Raw genomic sequence first — 14,470 nt, forward strand, 5'->3', positions numbered from 1 at the left:
AGGGTCCTCAGAGGTCATCTCGCCTGGTAATCTCATTCCACAAAGAGATGAAGGCACCTGCGTGAGGTGGCACCCCCAGGGCCAACAGCAGAGGCCAGTCAGCCTGTCTTGCCCTGTTGGTTGTCTCCTTATTAAGGTGGATGCCCGCACTGATGTTCTTCCTTTCCAGTGGGGTCCTCTGTCCTCTCAATCACCGAACAGATGAGAAATGTTGCCAGTGAACACTCGGTCTGGATTATTTCAGTGGAACCCTTGTAAGAGTAACTGCTTCTATTTATGATTCTGTGCCTGGCCTTCTCTTGTACTCTTTTGTGCACAAAATAGAATATAATGTATAATAGGGAAGGTGGCAAATCATATGAACAGCTGACACTTATTGGGTGCTACCACCATCTCATGCTGTCCTTAGTGCTTTTTATTGCATTAACTCAATCAATTCTTAACAAAAACCTTTTGAGCTGGGCATTATTAGTGTCCTCCTCTGAAAGGTTGAGACAACGGAGACACCAAGACCAAGTTGCCCCAGATCACACACCTTGGAAAATGGTAGAGCCAGGATTTGAACCGAGTTGTTGTTGTTGTTGTTTTTTTTTTTTTAAAGATTTACTTATTTATTTTTGATAGATGTAGAGAGAGAGAGAGAGGCAGAGACACAGGAGGAGGGAGAAGCAGGCTTCATGCAGGGAGCCTGACGTGGGACTCGATCCCGGGACTCCAGAATCACGCCCTGGGCCAAAGGCAGGCGCTAAACCGCTGAGCCACCCAGAGATTCCCCTGAGTTGGTTTTGATTCTGGAGATGAAGCTCTTAACCACCCTTCTTACCGTTTCTCTAGCTGCTCAGCAGGGGAAGAAATAGAGCTTTCTGTTTTGACTTGTGAGTACATTTTAGCTTTTATTTCAGTTATCTGTTTCACATTCAAATAGCCTGAGTTCTCCCCACAAGTGTGGTGGCCAGCAGTTGGTTGAGTACAGCTGAATGCTGTAAATTGTTTTTGTTACCCACAGGTTGGGAGCTCAGAAAGATGAGATCGTGCCTGTCACATCCTGGTGTACCCTCAACCACAGATGCCTGGTGTATAGTAGGAAAATAGGAGATACTGTGGAGTGAGGCAATTTGTCTTACTGTTTTATGGCTGTTGGATATTGCCCTTATTTGATCTCTGGTATATGTAATCCAGGAAAAACTAAAAGAAAAATTCGGGCCCAAAATAATCTGCTTTCTCCTGGAGTAAGCAAGTAGACGGAAAACATAAAAGTGGCATTTTGGGTTTCACCTCTTCAGATGGTTGTTATGGTCTTCCGTTTGGCTTTTGCTGTATGAATACAGACTTAGTGTAAGCATGTGTATTAGTTAGGGCACGACTAGCTGTTGTAACAAATAAACCCTCTAATTTCAGGGAATTAATAGAAGGTTATTTCTCACACATGTACCAGTCCAATGTCCTGCTTTGAGGGTGGCTTTATTCCTTACAGTGATTCAAGGACACAGGCTTCTTTTGTCTAGTGACTCTGCCATCCTCTGGTGCTTGGGAGTCTTCAGCTCCCAACCAGGCATTTTCTAAACACCTCGGCCTAGGAAGAAGTGAAATCACTTGGCTCATATTCCACTGGAGAGAACTATTCACGTGGCCAGGCTCAGATGCAAGGGAGGCTAGGAGGTATATCCCCAGCTGAACAGCTGTCTCTCAGCTCCCCTGTAGGAGGACACACATGACTGTTTGGTGGTCAGCTAGCAGTCTTCTGCCACAGTGAAGAAGACATACCTTCTCAGGTTGTTTGTTAGTGTATGGTGCCTACCAGACAACATCCTCATGCAGGAAATGTCACAATCCTGGGTGGCTCAGTCGGTTAAGCATCTGACTCTTGGTTTTCAGCTCACGTCATGATCTCAGGGTCATGGGATCAAGTCCTGCATCAGGCTCTGTGCTCTGCTAAAGATTCTCTCTCTCTCCCGTTCCCCAACCACCACTTGCATGTGTACATGCTCTCTCTCGCTAAAAATAAATAAATAAGTAAAAATAAAAAGTCACACTCTTAGGTAACTTTCCAAAACCTCGTCTAAAAATAGAAAATGAGGGATCCCTGGGTGGCGCAGCGGTTTGGCGCCTGCCTTTGGCCCAGGGCGCGATCCTGGAGACCCGGGATCGAATCCCACGTCGGGCTCCCGGTGCATGGAGCCTGCTTCTCCCTCTGCCTGTGTCTCTACCTCTCTCTCTCTCTTTCTCTCTGTGACTATCATAAATAAATAAAAATTAAAAAAATAAAATCTTTAAAAATAGAAGATGAATGCCAACCAAAGCATAGGCATTCATCGATATGAACTGGGATGTTGGGCAGTTTAGAATAGGGGTGGGAGCAAAACCTGAGTCGGAGAACTGGGTTCAAATTCTGACCGGGGCAGGTACTGCCTGGTCATAGGCATCTTAACCTCCTGGAGGCTCCCTGTTCTTCACAGCCAATTGGGGATCATAACGTCCACCTCACAGTTTTATGATGATTAGAGGTAATACATATAAAGGTCCTGGCAGACAGTAGATGGTGGATAAATGATACTGGTATTACTACGTTTTCTGAACAAATATTTCTCAAGAAAGCAAGCATACTTTCTTTTAAATTGCTTTGAAAATAGAAAGTGTAATAAAGAACAAGTAATGAATCTTATGTAAATATAAGTTGTAGGGCAGTGTGGAAGTCATGCTTCCAACTTCATATGTTATTACCTCTGTCATGTAATGAGAGTGAAGCCAGAAATCAGAGTTTAATCAAGTAAGTAATATGATTAAACTGCTTCTAATTGCCTCAATGCCAGGACGAGTCATGCAAGATGAAGAATAAGTATAATAAAAACAAGTATGATATTAATAGCCATGATTTATTGAGTGCATATATTATACTCCTTAATCCTCACATGAGCCCACATGCATATTATTGCTAGCACCCCAATACCACCTATGTGATGGCTACCACCATTGTGAAGATGAAAGAATGGAGGCATAGAGAGGGAAAAGAGCTGGCCAGATGGTCAGTTACTAGTGGCAGAATAGGGGTTTGAACTCAGGCAGTTTAACTCCAGATCTCAAGCTCTTAATCAGGCAGCCTGGGCTCTTGTTGGAGGAAATGCTTTATCTATGTGAAAGCACTTGAGCACAATGCATGATGACATTGTGCTGAAGTGTGGCTCAAATTATGACTGCTATAGGAATTCAGTCTGGAGAGGAACTTCCAGTGCTTGGGTATGACTGTATGCCAGGCATTGTACTGGGTGTTTCCATCTTTCCCATTTAAGGAGAGGTAGCATGGCATATGTAGAAGAGGAAGAGCAAGAGCTTTGGAACTGCACAGGTAGGGTTTAAGTCCTGGCCTTGCTATTTATGACCTGTGCAATCTCAGGCAAATTACTTATTTTTTCGGGTAAAGTGTCCTTAATTAAAAATAAGGAATATAAGAGCCATCCTACAGAGGAGGGTTTACTATCATAAAATAGTATCAGATTATGGTAGGGCTATTCATTCACCAAATACCAATTAAGTCCAGGCATTTGGGAGCAACACTGTTAGCCAGAATAAACTACATTATGCTGTTGTAACAAACAACCTCCAAACCTCATTGGTTTAATACAACACAAGTCTAAAATTTGCTCACACTAGCTTTCTAATGCAGGCTAGCTGGGCCTGCTCTGCCATCTATAGAGAGCCACAGTGCCTGGGGTAGGCTCTCTCACTGCACTTCCATAGTTGTCAACATGAGATTGCCAAGATGGAATTTTTGGGATTGAGAAGACACACAGATTTGCCCATTGGCCCTTAAAAGTTTCTATGTGAAAACAATGCATATCGCTTCTGGTCTCATTCCATTGGCCTAAGTGAGTCCTATAGGGTGGTGGATGCCTAGCACATCCCTCAGGAGGTTAAGAACCAGGAAATATTTGGTGAACGGTTTCAATTAGCACTACAGATACAGTCTGTTTACCTGTAAAACAGATCCCATATTTTAAGAAGGAGAAACAGAAGCTCTGAGAGGTTAAGTCATTTGACCAGGGTCACACAGCCATCCACTGGGGATCACCCTGCACTTTGCTCACTCTGACTCTTTAATTCACATGCACAATGTCTACAGACTTTGTATAAAACAGAACATACTTTCAGGATGGGGGCAGGGAGGCCCTGCAATTGTGGAGGACAGCACAGGAATTAAAGAGACAGGGCCTTTGTCTTGGTATTATGCAATAACCAGTGCGCTCTTGGGGAAGGCAGGAAGGGGCAGAGAGGGCTTATGTCAGCATCCGTAGAAGATAAGTTTGGACACCTACGGACGGCGTGGGCACGGGTATGGTGATGTGTTTGGCCATTTCTCTGGCAGCAGGGAGCGGGCTCCGGGGCAGGACCGGCTGTTGCAGGGGTCCAGGGTAAGGTGATCAGGGGAGACAGGAGTGAAGACAGCAGGAATGCAGAAGGCGTAGACCGGAGAGCTGCAGAGGAAGGTCGAGAGGGGTGCACTGGTGAAAAAGTAAAGAACAACTAGGCGATGTGTACAACGTACCATACATTCTTCATACCTCACTCTTCCTATCCGGGTCTGCTGTATGGCACCATTATAAAAAAAATTCCCCAAGGCCTCTTTTTCTCTTGCCTTGCAGCTTGGGGGGGGGGGGGGCGGGGGGGAGGCAGCTTCCCCGCTGTCGGACGCCCTTGCTGCCCGACCGTCTACTTGTGGGGCGCAGTCGCTGTTACCATCGCCAGGGTCCGGCCCTTTCAGTGCAAGGAAAACTCGCAAGGCCCAAGGGGCCCGAGAGGCCTCCTTTTGCTCAGGAGGCTCCCGGCCCTGCTCCCTCTGAGGTCCCCGGTTCGCCCCCCTCCGAAGGCAGCCGCGGCGGGCCCGGCGGCCCCGGCTCCGTCCTAGCACCCCACGCGCCCCACCTCTGGCCCGGCCCCGGCTGACCTCCCCTCCCAGGCGGCCGGAGGCCCGGCTGGTGTCGCAGCGCTGAGCGTCCCGCGGCGGGCCCGGGTGCAGCCTCCCGGCCTCCCTTCCTCCCGCCTCCGCCCTTCCGCGCCAGGGCGCGGGGCCGGCCGGGGTCGCGGCGCCCCTCTCGGGGTCCTCCGCGGCGCGCGGCCGCCCCTGCCGGAGGAGGGGGCCCCGGAGGCGGGGTGCCAGCCCGGCGGGGCGGGAGGGGTGCGCACTGCGGCGGAGGGGCCGTGACTCACCGCCTGTAACCCAACACCCTGCCCGCTCCCCTCCCCCCGCTCTCCGCGTCTCCGGCCTGGCGGCCGCGGCGACACCTGAAACAAAATGAAGGGGCGCGCGGGCCCGTGGCGCCCCCGGCCGGGTCGCGAGCGGGCCCCGGCTGCGTCTGGCTCGGAGCGCGCCCGCTTCCCCCGCCCCGGGGCTCGGCGAGCGGCCGCCGCCGCCCGGGCGCCAGCAGGCAGGGAGGCCGAGCGGCGGGAGCGGGAGCCGGCGGCGGGCCCGCGGTAGCCGCGGCGGGCGAGTCCGGGGAGGGGCGCCCGGGCCTGGAAGCGCCCCGGCGCGGGTCCCGGCCGAGCGAGGACAAAGCCCCCCGGCCGCCGCCGCGGCCTACGCCGCGCCGCACAAAGGGCGAGTCGCCACGCGCCACCCCCCCCCGCCCCCCCGGCTCGGGTGGCCCCGGGTCCCGGGTGGCGGCAGGGAGGTGGGGAAGCCCCGGCTCCGCCGCCCCTCGCTCCCCTCCCCTCCCCTCCCCTCCCCTCCCTCCCCTCCCCCGGGACCCGCCGAGCGCGCCGCCCCGCCCCCGCCCCGTCTGCGCGTCCTCCCGGGGAGGGGTCGGGGGTGCGGCGCCCCACATAACACTCCCCCTCCTGCTCTCGGAGCCACCCCTCTCCCCTCCCTCCTGCAAACCCCGCCGCCTCCCCTGCCACCGCCGCCACCTCGCCCGACGCGCCGCAGCTCGCCGCGGCCGGGGGGCGGTGCGCGGACCGTGCGCGCCCGGGGGCGCCAGATGTGCAGTCCCCGCCGCCGCCAGTGACCGCGCCGCAGCCCGAGCGGGGTCGGGCCGCCTCCCCGATGCTGCGGGGGCGACCTTGAGCGCGCCCGGCTTCCTCGGCTGGGATCCCGACCCCGCGAACGCTGTGCCCGGTCCTGCCCTCTCCAGCCCGGCTCGCCCTGCCTTCCGACATGGAGGGGGCCGCTGCTCCCGCGGCCCGGGACGGCCCCGACTTGCGGCCGGGGGCTCCGGGCTCTCCCCCGGAGGTGGTGGCGGGGGCGACTGCAGCCCCGGCGGCGGCGGCCCCCGAGCCCAGGAAGCCGCACGGGGTGAAGCGGCATCACCACAAGCACAACTTGAAGCACCGCTACGAGCTGCAGGAGACCCTGGGCAAAGGCACCTACGGCAAAGTCAAGAGGGCCACCGAGAGGTTTTCGGGCCGAGTGGTGAGTGGGGGAGCCCCCCTCCCCGGGGCGAGGGCCCGCCGCGGCTGCCGACCGGGGGCGCGGGGGGCGGGGGGCGGGGGCACCGAGACTCGCCTGTCCGCGAGGGGGCTTCTCTGGAACCCCCAGACAGACGCCTCACTCTCCCCCCAGCTCCCCGTGACTCAGGCGTGTCTCTCTCGAAACACTTGTTACATCCTGTCTGCGCATATTTTGGGGGTTTTTCTCCCAGCAGCAAAGTAGTGTTTATGATTTGCAAACACTTTGCAACGTTGGGACGGTGGAGGTCTCCCTCGCGGGCACGCATTCAGACCGAGCCCTGGAATGCCCTGGAATGCCTTGTTGCTCTAACTCTGAACAGACCCACGTCCTGGGCGGAGAGCGGGTGCCCCCCGCTCCCCCAGCAGTGTCCTCTAGGCGAAGGCGACCCTCCACCCTCCCACTCCTACTCCTCATCACCCTGGTGCTGCTGTAGCTGCAAGGGAGGGTGGACTCCTGCCCCTTAGGGAGCCAAAGTCAAGGCGGCTGCCTGCCTGCCTGAGGGCTCTGACAGTTTGCCTCCCGCTCCTGGGAAGACTGAAATGCCCAGGGCAGGCGTAACCACACAGATGCTGAATCCCCGCAGACCCCACTGCTTTTCAGGTCCTGGTTGCCCGGCTACTGAATTGCTCCAGGGGACTGGCCGGTCGCCCTGCTCTTAGTGACAGCCGAAGCCCTGCGGGGGTCCCGGCCCCATTTGGAGTGGCTAGCGCCTAGCAGGGTCTCTGCGTTGTTCCCAACTTGGCTTGGGGAACAGGCCCTTGAAATCCACACTGCTTGTGGCCAGAGGGTTGGGTTCAAAGTGACTGACTCGCAAAGATTTTGTGTGGTGTGTGGTAGAAAATTAACATGGTTCTTTGATTTGAAGCCTATCAGATGTATTTTAATCGATTTGGGGCCAAAGTCAGGAACTCATTATGGTACTCCTCGTGTGCGCTTTTGGGGGGGCCCCGGGGTTGCTCATAAACTTAGCAAATGACCAGAGGGGAAAGAAAGCAAAACGAACTGTTGAATGAAGTGGTTGGTTGACATTGGTGTTTTTCTTTTCAATCTGTGCAGGGACAGTTCTGTGGGAAAAAATGAGGAGCCGATCAGAGGGTTTAGCTTCTGAAATTCTCAGACATTTGGATACCTGGAATAACTCCCTCATCCTAAGGTTCATTGTTTGGGTTGCTCCAGCTGTCTTCTATAGCTTAAAAAAAAAGTCTGTTATAGGTTAATTGGAAATTTGAAACATTGTACATTGTATTTTTAAAGCTGTCTCCAGTAAACAAATCCTATAGGCAGCAAGTAGTTAAGAATTCACTCTGGGCAGGTGCCTTTTTTTTTTTTTTTTTTTTGTAGGTTGAAAGTTTTAAAGAGGAGATGGTTATTACAGATGTCCTTTGAGGAACACACTTTCAGGTTTGTGGAAGAAGAGGCTGAGAAACGTGCACTTCATTCATGCTTTTCTTCTGAGGTGATATTCCCCAGGCTGGGTGTTGAATAAGCAAGAACTAAGCCCAGCTCCTTGCTCGTGTTGTCTTAATAGCTGTTGAAGAATCGCGCTGGGAAGTTGGAAAGAGGAATAATGAAAAACAGACGCGGCTGGAGCTGCAGGTTGGGGATGTGAGCTTTCGAGGGGTTGAGTGGTAAGGGTGTGTCTGGGATCTGCGGGGGGCACCGCTGCCTGGAAGCCCGGGCGCTGCCGCCCCTGTTGGAGAGAATGAAGTCGCGTCTTAGGGCAGACCCCTTTCTGAGCTTCACCGGGGCTTCCTGTCCGGTGTTGGTCTCGCGTCTGATCTGCAGACGAGGCTGGAGTGAAAGGGATTGCATCAGTGGACGGGAGCCTGCCTTTCTCTTTCGGTGGGTGTCTTTCCTTTATTTGCAGAAACTCTGAACATTCTGTCGGGATTTAGTCAAACGGCCGCTCGGGGGCGCGCTGAGAATGGGAGAGGCTCATTTCTCAGCCCAGAGACTCCAGTCCCGTTCCTGTTCTGTTGTTGTCCAGCCCTGCTCCTTGGTTTCCCATTGTGCTATGAATTGCAGCAAAATCTCTTGTTTTACTCAATGATTATGTAAAGGTTCTGAATCCGGTAGATCCAGGCCCAGACGCTAGTTTTCTTCAGACCACTTTCTAGTTGATAGATAAACTTAGAACCTTTGGCGAATCTTCTGGAGAAAAGCTTGCAGTAACCAGATGGGATGACTGAGGTTTGGTGCTGGGACGTCCTCCTTGGCCTTGAGTCCTCCCCCTGCTGAGCACAGTGCCCACAGATGGTGTCAGAACTTAAGTGAGAAACAGGAACTGTCAGGTGGAAAATTCTGTGTGCCTGGCTGAACAGAAAATAAAACAAACACGCCAAAAAATTGGTCAGCAAATTGTCCTTGCCGGCACAGCACTTGGTGACTCAGAATCTGTCAAGAGCAGCAAGAAATTGTTATGTGAGGTATGAACTTGGGGTTTCCTTCTGGTTCTAAGGATTCTCCGAATATCTACCACTTACTCTGGGGTGTGGTAGAGGTGAGTGGGGAGGGCGCCGCCTCAGGTCTGCCTTTTCAGTGTTCGGTCGAGTTCCGAAGTGACGTGGTGATTTCACTTGTACCCATGTCTTTTATGGCACCGTCCAAGAGGAGCAGGGCCTTTAAGCCACTTTGCCAGCGCTGCTGGTGGTGTCCCGGGTAGGAGAGGCTGTGGGATCAGCACTCCTTGTGGAAAGCAGCTCAGAGACAGCGAAGTGTTTAAAAATGAAAACGTTGTGGCTTTTAATTGCACATCTGGAAGGGCCCTTTGAATCAAACAGAGCACCACGCAACATCGTCTTCTGTGTTCTGTGAAAGCCACTTCCGAAGAATGTTGCAGGATCAGGAGCTTGGAGTGGCCCTCGACCTGGCTTCATCCAGGCAGACTCCCTTCTGAATTCCCAGATGTGGTTTGTGGCCACTGCCTGAGGGTGTCCATGACACAAGGACTCCAAGTGGTTTATTCCAGAGCCTCACACACCCAACAATGAAGCCCTCTTGCAGAAGGGCGCAGAGCCCTGGCTGACATTCAGATTCTGACTTTTCCCTGGCTTTGTGAGCTTGTGCAAGCTTGTGCAAGCTATGTCACTTTCTGAAACCCCAGCTTCCTCATCTGTCAAATGGGCTACCAGTAGTACCAGTTGCATGCATTTGTGTAATAGTTAAATAAAATAATGGGTGGAAAGCCTCCAGAGGTGAAATTAGCCAATTTAGTTCTTCTTTCAACCGAATTTTTTTCTCATCTCATGTGGACTTTTCATTTAGGTTTTAAGACCAGGATGCCTGGGACAAATTAACCTCATATCTCTCAGACAGTGGTAGGGGAAACAATCAACTTTTCAGGTTAATTAATGAATGTGAGGCGAACAGAAAAGTGAGCCCATAAGAAGCCAAGACCATTAGCCAGATTCTGATAGCATCTGAATGTGTTTCTAAAGCCCTGAATTTAGGCTTTGTTTCTTGCACAACTTTTGTTTTGATATAGCATTGGGCAGGGCTGTTAAGTGGAGCCCCTGTGGCATAATATGGTGTGCATTTTCTTCGAGCCAAGCTGTTTGGACCTTCAGGCTGCACAAACTATTGTCAAAAAACCCAAACCCAAAACAGACAACATTTTGAGGAGAGGGGTCATGTGATCACCTCACTGTCAAGGGCCAAGTTCAACTTTCCCTCTGCACCGGGTTATCTCTTGTGAGCAGTATGTTGTGTGACAGGAACAGGAGGCGAGGGCTCTGGGAGGGGTCTGCGTGGGAGTGACAGGACCAGTGGGTAGAGCGTACCCCCATTTTGCCATGGTGTCCCTGGGAACCAAAGCTCTAGCCTGGGTAATGGGGCATCCTCACTCAGCAAAGGCATTGATTTGACCAAAAATGGGTCTTTTAAGCACTGGCCCGAAGTTACTCCCAGCCTGGTTCTGGGAAACTGCAAATGAGGGGTGCTATCACATAGCAAGCTGGCCTACTGAGCCGGGGTCATGGGGCCGTCATCTGTGGTGCCTCAGATGCCATGTTGCAGCTAAGGCCCAAACCCAGTTGTGGGGCGTAAGGCACGATGGCGAACATGTGATCCAAACTTCCCATCCTGGAGATGGGAAAAATAAAGCACAGAAGTGTTAAGTGAGCTCTCTGGGGCTGCACAGCAGCTGGTAAGTGACCCAGCTGGGTGTAAGCAACCTGATTCTCGGTTTGGTATTTTTGCATCACTCATTTAATAAATCTTGACTACAGCAAGATAGGATGCTCACTCTTAAAGAGCTCACAGTCTCGTAGTCAAGATAAAACATACTTACAAAGAGCAAACTCGTTCTGTGCAGTCCCACCAAGATTTATTACCATCTCCTGTATGCTGCCCTTCACTTTACATGCTGGGACACAGGTGTGGCTGAGGCCCATGGAGGGACCCATCTGGTGGAAGAGGCAGTAAGCAGTTACTGATCTGAGTGCCTCTGCTATACAGGACAGGATTGTACCAGGTGATTTTCAGGTTGGAATGTCGCTCACTGAAGCTGAGTTCCTTCAGTTGCGTTTGATCCTGGACAAGAATACCTCCCTCCCCATACGGTCACTGCTGCCGTGATTACTACCAGCTGACATTTTTGAAAGGTTGCGGTGTTGTCAAGCTGTGCTAACATTTTCTTTCATTTACCACCCTCAACAACCCTGAGAGGTGTGTACTCAAGTTAGACCCATTTAACAGGTGGGCAGAATGATGCATGGGGGCGTTCAGTAACTTGCCCAGGGTCATACAGCTGGAGAGTGTCAAATGGTCTGTTTTGAAACTCACTGCTGCTGGAGAAGTGGAGAACCTTCCTTATGTTGCACAACAGGTGAACTCTGGATTTGGGCGGGGTACTTTGCTCACAGGGTCCGGAAGACTAGCAATGGGGTAATTCTTTTCCTGGGGGCGGGGGGGGGGCGGTTTCTTTGCACTGTTCAGGAAAGGGATCGAGAGAAGTGGCGGTGGCGTTCTGGAGGATTAGGGAGGGCAGATGATGTTGAAGATGATCCTTGATTTGGGTTTCACGAGACTGAGATACGGGGCATTTCAGGCAAAAGGGGATTCTAGGGTGAGGAGGCTTTTTGAGTGCTTATCACACAACACAGGCCAGCTGCAGCTCTAGGTACATATTAACTGACTTAATCCTCCTCATGAGCCTGTTATCATCCCATTTTCCGGATGAAAAAGGTCACACGCAGCAGCAGAGCCAGGGTTCGGCCCCAGGCATCGTGAACACAGAGACCTTCCTCTAGGTGGCTTGAGCTGGGTTCTGGTCACAGTGGGGCTCTGAGCCCAGCAGTCTGGGGTGCTGGCTGGGAGCAGGGAGGCTAGCCTGTGGGTTTACGCAAGAGTTGAGGTATGAGAAGATAAGGATCGGAACTGCGTTAATAGGTCTGCTTCTGGCAAACTGTCTGCTCGTTGGGCCATGAGTCTGTTTTAATGAAGCAAGTCAGGGAGCTCTCTGCCTGGACACACACTGACTTTTTTGTTCCTTGAGTAGCCCCAGATTCTGGAATCCCTCGCAGGCCTGGAGAGGTCGGCGGTTCACTTCCCTGGCGCACCCACGCCACGCAGGACATCTCACTTCCTCCTGGGAAGTGGCAGGGGACAAGGTGTCTTGTGTGTCCATCAGTCTGGTCTTCCAGCCTCTCATCAGCACCCAGCACGGTGCCAAGCACATCGTAGGTCCCCAGCAAAGGCTTCCAGGACGGGAACTGATGGGAATAAACTGAGCGATGTTGATATATATAATTTTTTATTTTTATTTTTATTTTTATTTATGATAGTCACAGAGAGAGAGAGAGGCAGAGACACAGGCAGAGGGAGAAGCAGGCTCCATGCACCGGGAGCCCGACGTGGGATTCGATCCCGGGTCTCCAGGATCGTGCCCTGGGCCAAAGGCAGGCGCCAAACCACTGCGCCACCCAGGGATCCCCGTTGATATATATATATATATATTTTTTTTGCAACGTTGATATCTTAGGAGATGGAAAGGCTGTCTGTGTAGGTCATGCATGGCCTCCGACCTCAGGGGCCCTCTGACCTTTCGGGATTGAAAGGCCATGGCTGGAAATGAATGGCGGGTTACATGGCGAAGCTGGCAAAGCCAGGCACAGGGTTCCGGGCGCGGGTTCCCTGTTACGGCGCTCACGCTCTCCTGAGGGGCGAGCCGTCTGTCTGTCCAGGGCCTGTGGGCTTCCTGGCCGTGGCTTCCTGTCCTCAGTGGCTCTGGAGTCAGACAGCCTAAGTCTCATTTGTGTTTCCCACATGAAAGTCCCGGAGCATCTGTGAGTTATGATTTGTGAAGTATCTGTTTTAAAGCAGAATGCATTTATCATCGCGCTGGCCCAGAGGACACCAAGCAGCCCAGGAATGAGAGGATCCCAGGCCCCAGCATAGGAGAGGCTCAGCCAGATGACCCACCCGTGAGTGGAGTCTGGCTGTATTGATAAAATTCTCTGGAAACGGCCCAGGAGCAGCCAGATGTTGACTTCCCGGTGCGGGGGGATGGGGTGGGGTTGGGGCTCTTGGTAAACTCTTAACCGGCGTTTTAGAATGGGGATGGGCAGTCCCACTCCTAGGCCTGCCCAGGAGCAGGGCAAACACACGTCCACACGGAAACGGACCCACAGATGTTCCTAGTGCCATTGTTCCTAAGAGCCCCTAAGTAAGAGCAACCCATATGTCCATCAACTGACGAATGGATAAATAAAATGTGGTATGTTCATTTTATTTATGGAATATTACATATGATCCTTCCCATATTTTATTTATGGAATATTTATGGGTTATTCTGCGGTAAAAAGGAACGCAGAACAGACACGTGCTACGACATGGATGAGTCTTGAAAACATTATGCTAAGTGAATGAAGCCAGTCACAACAGATCATATATTGTATGATCCCATTTCTGTGAAATGTCCAAAATAGGCAAAGCCGTGGAGACAGAAACTGGATGAGTGGTTGTCTAGGGCTCGAGTGGGTTGGAAGTAAATGGGGAGTAGCTGCTAATGGGTGTGGGGTTTCTTTTTGGAGTGATGAAAATGTTCTAAAATTGATTGTGGTGATGGTTGCACAACTCTGTGAATATACTGGAAGTCCCTGAATTGTACATTTTTAAATGAGTGAATTTTGTGATACAGAAACTGTATCTCAATAAAGCTATTAGTTAAAAAAAACAAAAACAAACAAACAAGCCCAAACCAACCCAACAAAACTAAACCGGGGCTCGGGGTAGTGGGGAGAATGGGGATTGGAGTGTTAGGCTGTATCTGTCAGGCCCTGAAGATTCCAGTCTGTGAGTCTGGAGAACTCTCACACTCATTTTGTGTCCGAAGTGGAAAGCAGTGTCCTGTGTGCCGTGGTCAGGAAAGCACCGGAGCCACAAGGCCCGAGTGCATGTTCCATCCCACTGCTTGACAATCGTGGGACCTTGGGCTACTTCCTAATCCCCTTTAAACCTGTTTTCTCAATTTAAACCGGTTTTCTCACCTGGGGCTTGTAATAGTTCTTATCTTCTAGACTGTTGAGAAGATTCAATGAGCCGATGTGATTTGGCTGAGCCTTTAGCCCTGTACCTGACACACAGTAGATGCATATTCAGTGCTTCTGGGGCTGTTGTTGTATAAAAGGTACATTTGTCTGAATGAGTAAACGGCTTCCCTCTAGGTGGATGAATTTGAAAAGGTTCCCCTCCTGGCTGGAAGTAGCCCCCAGACTGGTGGCCTTGGGAGAACTGGTCTCCATTCACTTGTCTCTCCACAGGGTGCCTGTGTGTACATGGTCTGCAGGCCCCTACCTGGCAGCCCTGGTCAGGGCCTTCATCATTCTTATCAGCTAGCACTCATCACTGCTCTGTGGCTGAATAGTGATATTCAGACACAACATACTAAAAACACACGATAAAGACACAACATATGTTGAGGGTTGGCATACTCTCTTTTCCTTTTAATCTAGCAGTAAACCAGATGTAGTGAATGAGTGCTTCCTAAGTGCTCAGGACTCTTGGCAATTTCAGAGAATATGACAAGTCCTG

General features: G+C 51.9%; 1 protein-coding gene and 1 long non-coding RNA gene across 3 annotated transcripts in view; one reads left to right on the top strand and one right to left on the bottom strand.

Annotated features, from left to right (window-relative positions):
- Positions 1–2,854: 2,854 nt before the first annotated feature.
- Positions 2,855–4,909, bottom strand: LOC112669175 (uncharacterized). The gene is made up of 2 exons (XR_007413511.1): positions 4,557–4,909; positions 2,855–4,469 (listed from the first exon to the last, which is right to left on the bottom strand). It is a non-coding gene; the product is annotated as an uncharacterized LOC112669175 (long non-coding RNA).
- The window catches only part of NUAK1 (NUAK family kinase 1), a 73,551-nt gene continuing 63,306 nt past the window's right edge, over positions 4,226–14,470 (top strand). The window contains exon 1 of one of the 2 annotated variants that reach the window (XM_025462066.3): positions 4,226–4,327. In XM_025462066.3, coding sequence (XP_025317851.1) covers positions 4,274–4,327 — 54 coding nt within the window. In that variant the 5' untranslated portion in view covers positions 4,226–4,273. Of the gene's footprint in view, positions 4,328–5,742; positions 6,401–14,470 lie in introns of those variants that run through there. The other variant, XM_025462056.3, reaches the window with a different exon arrangement.

The sequence above is a fragment of the Canis lupus genome, chromosome 10 (genome assembly GCF_003254725.2).
Source record: "Canis lupus dingo isolate Sandy chromosome 10, ASM325472v2, whole genome shotgun sequence".
In the NCBI taxonomy this organism is placed as follows: Eukaryota; Metazoa; Chordata; class Mammalia; order Carnivora; family Canidae; genus Canis; species Canis lupus.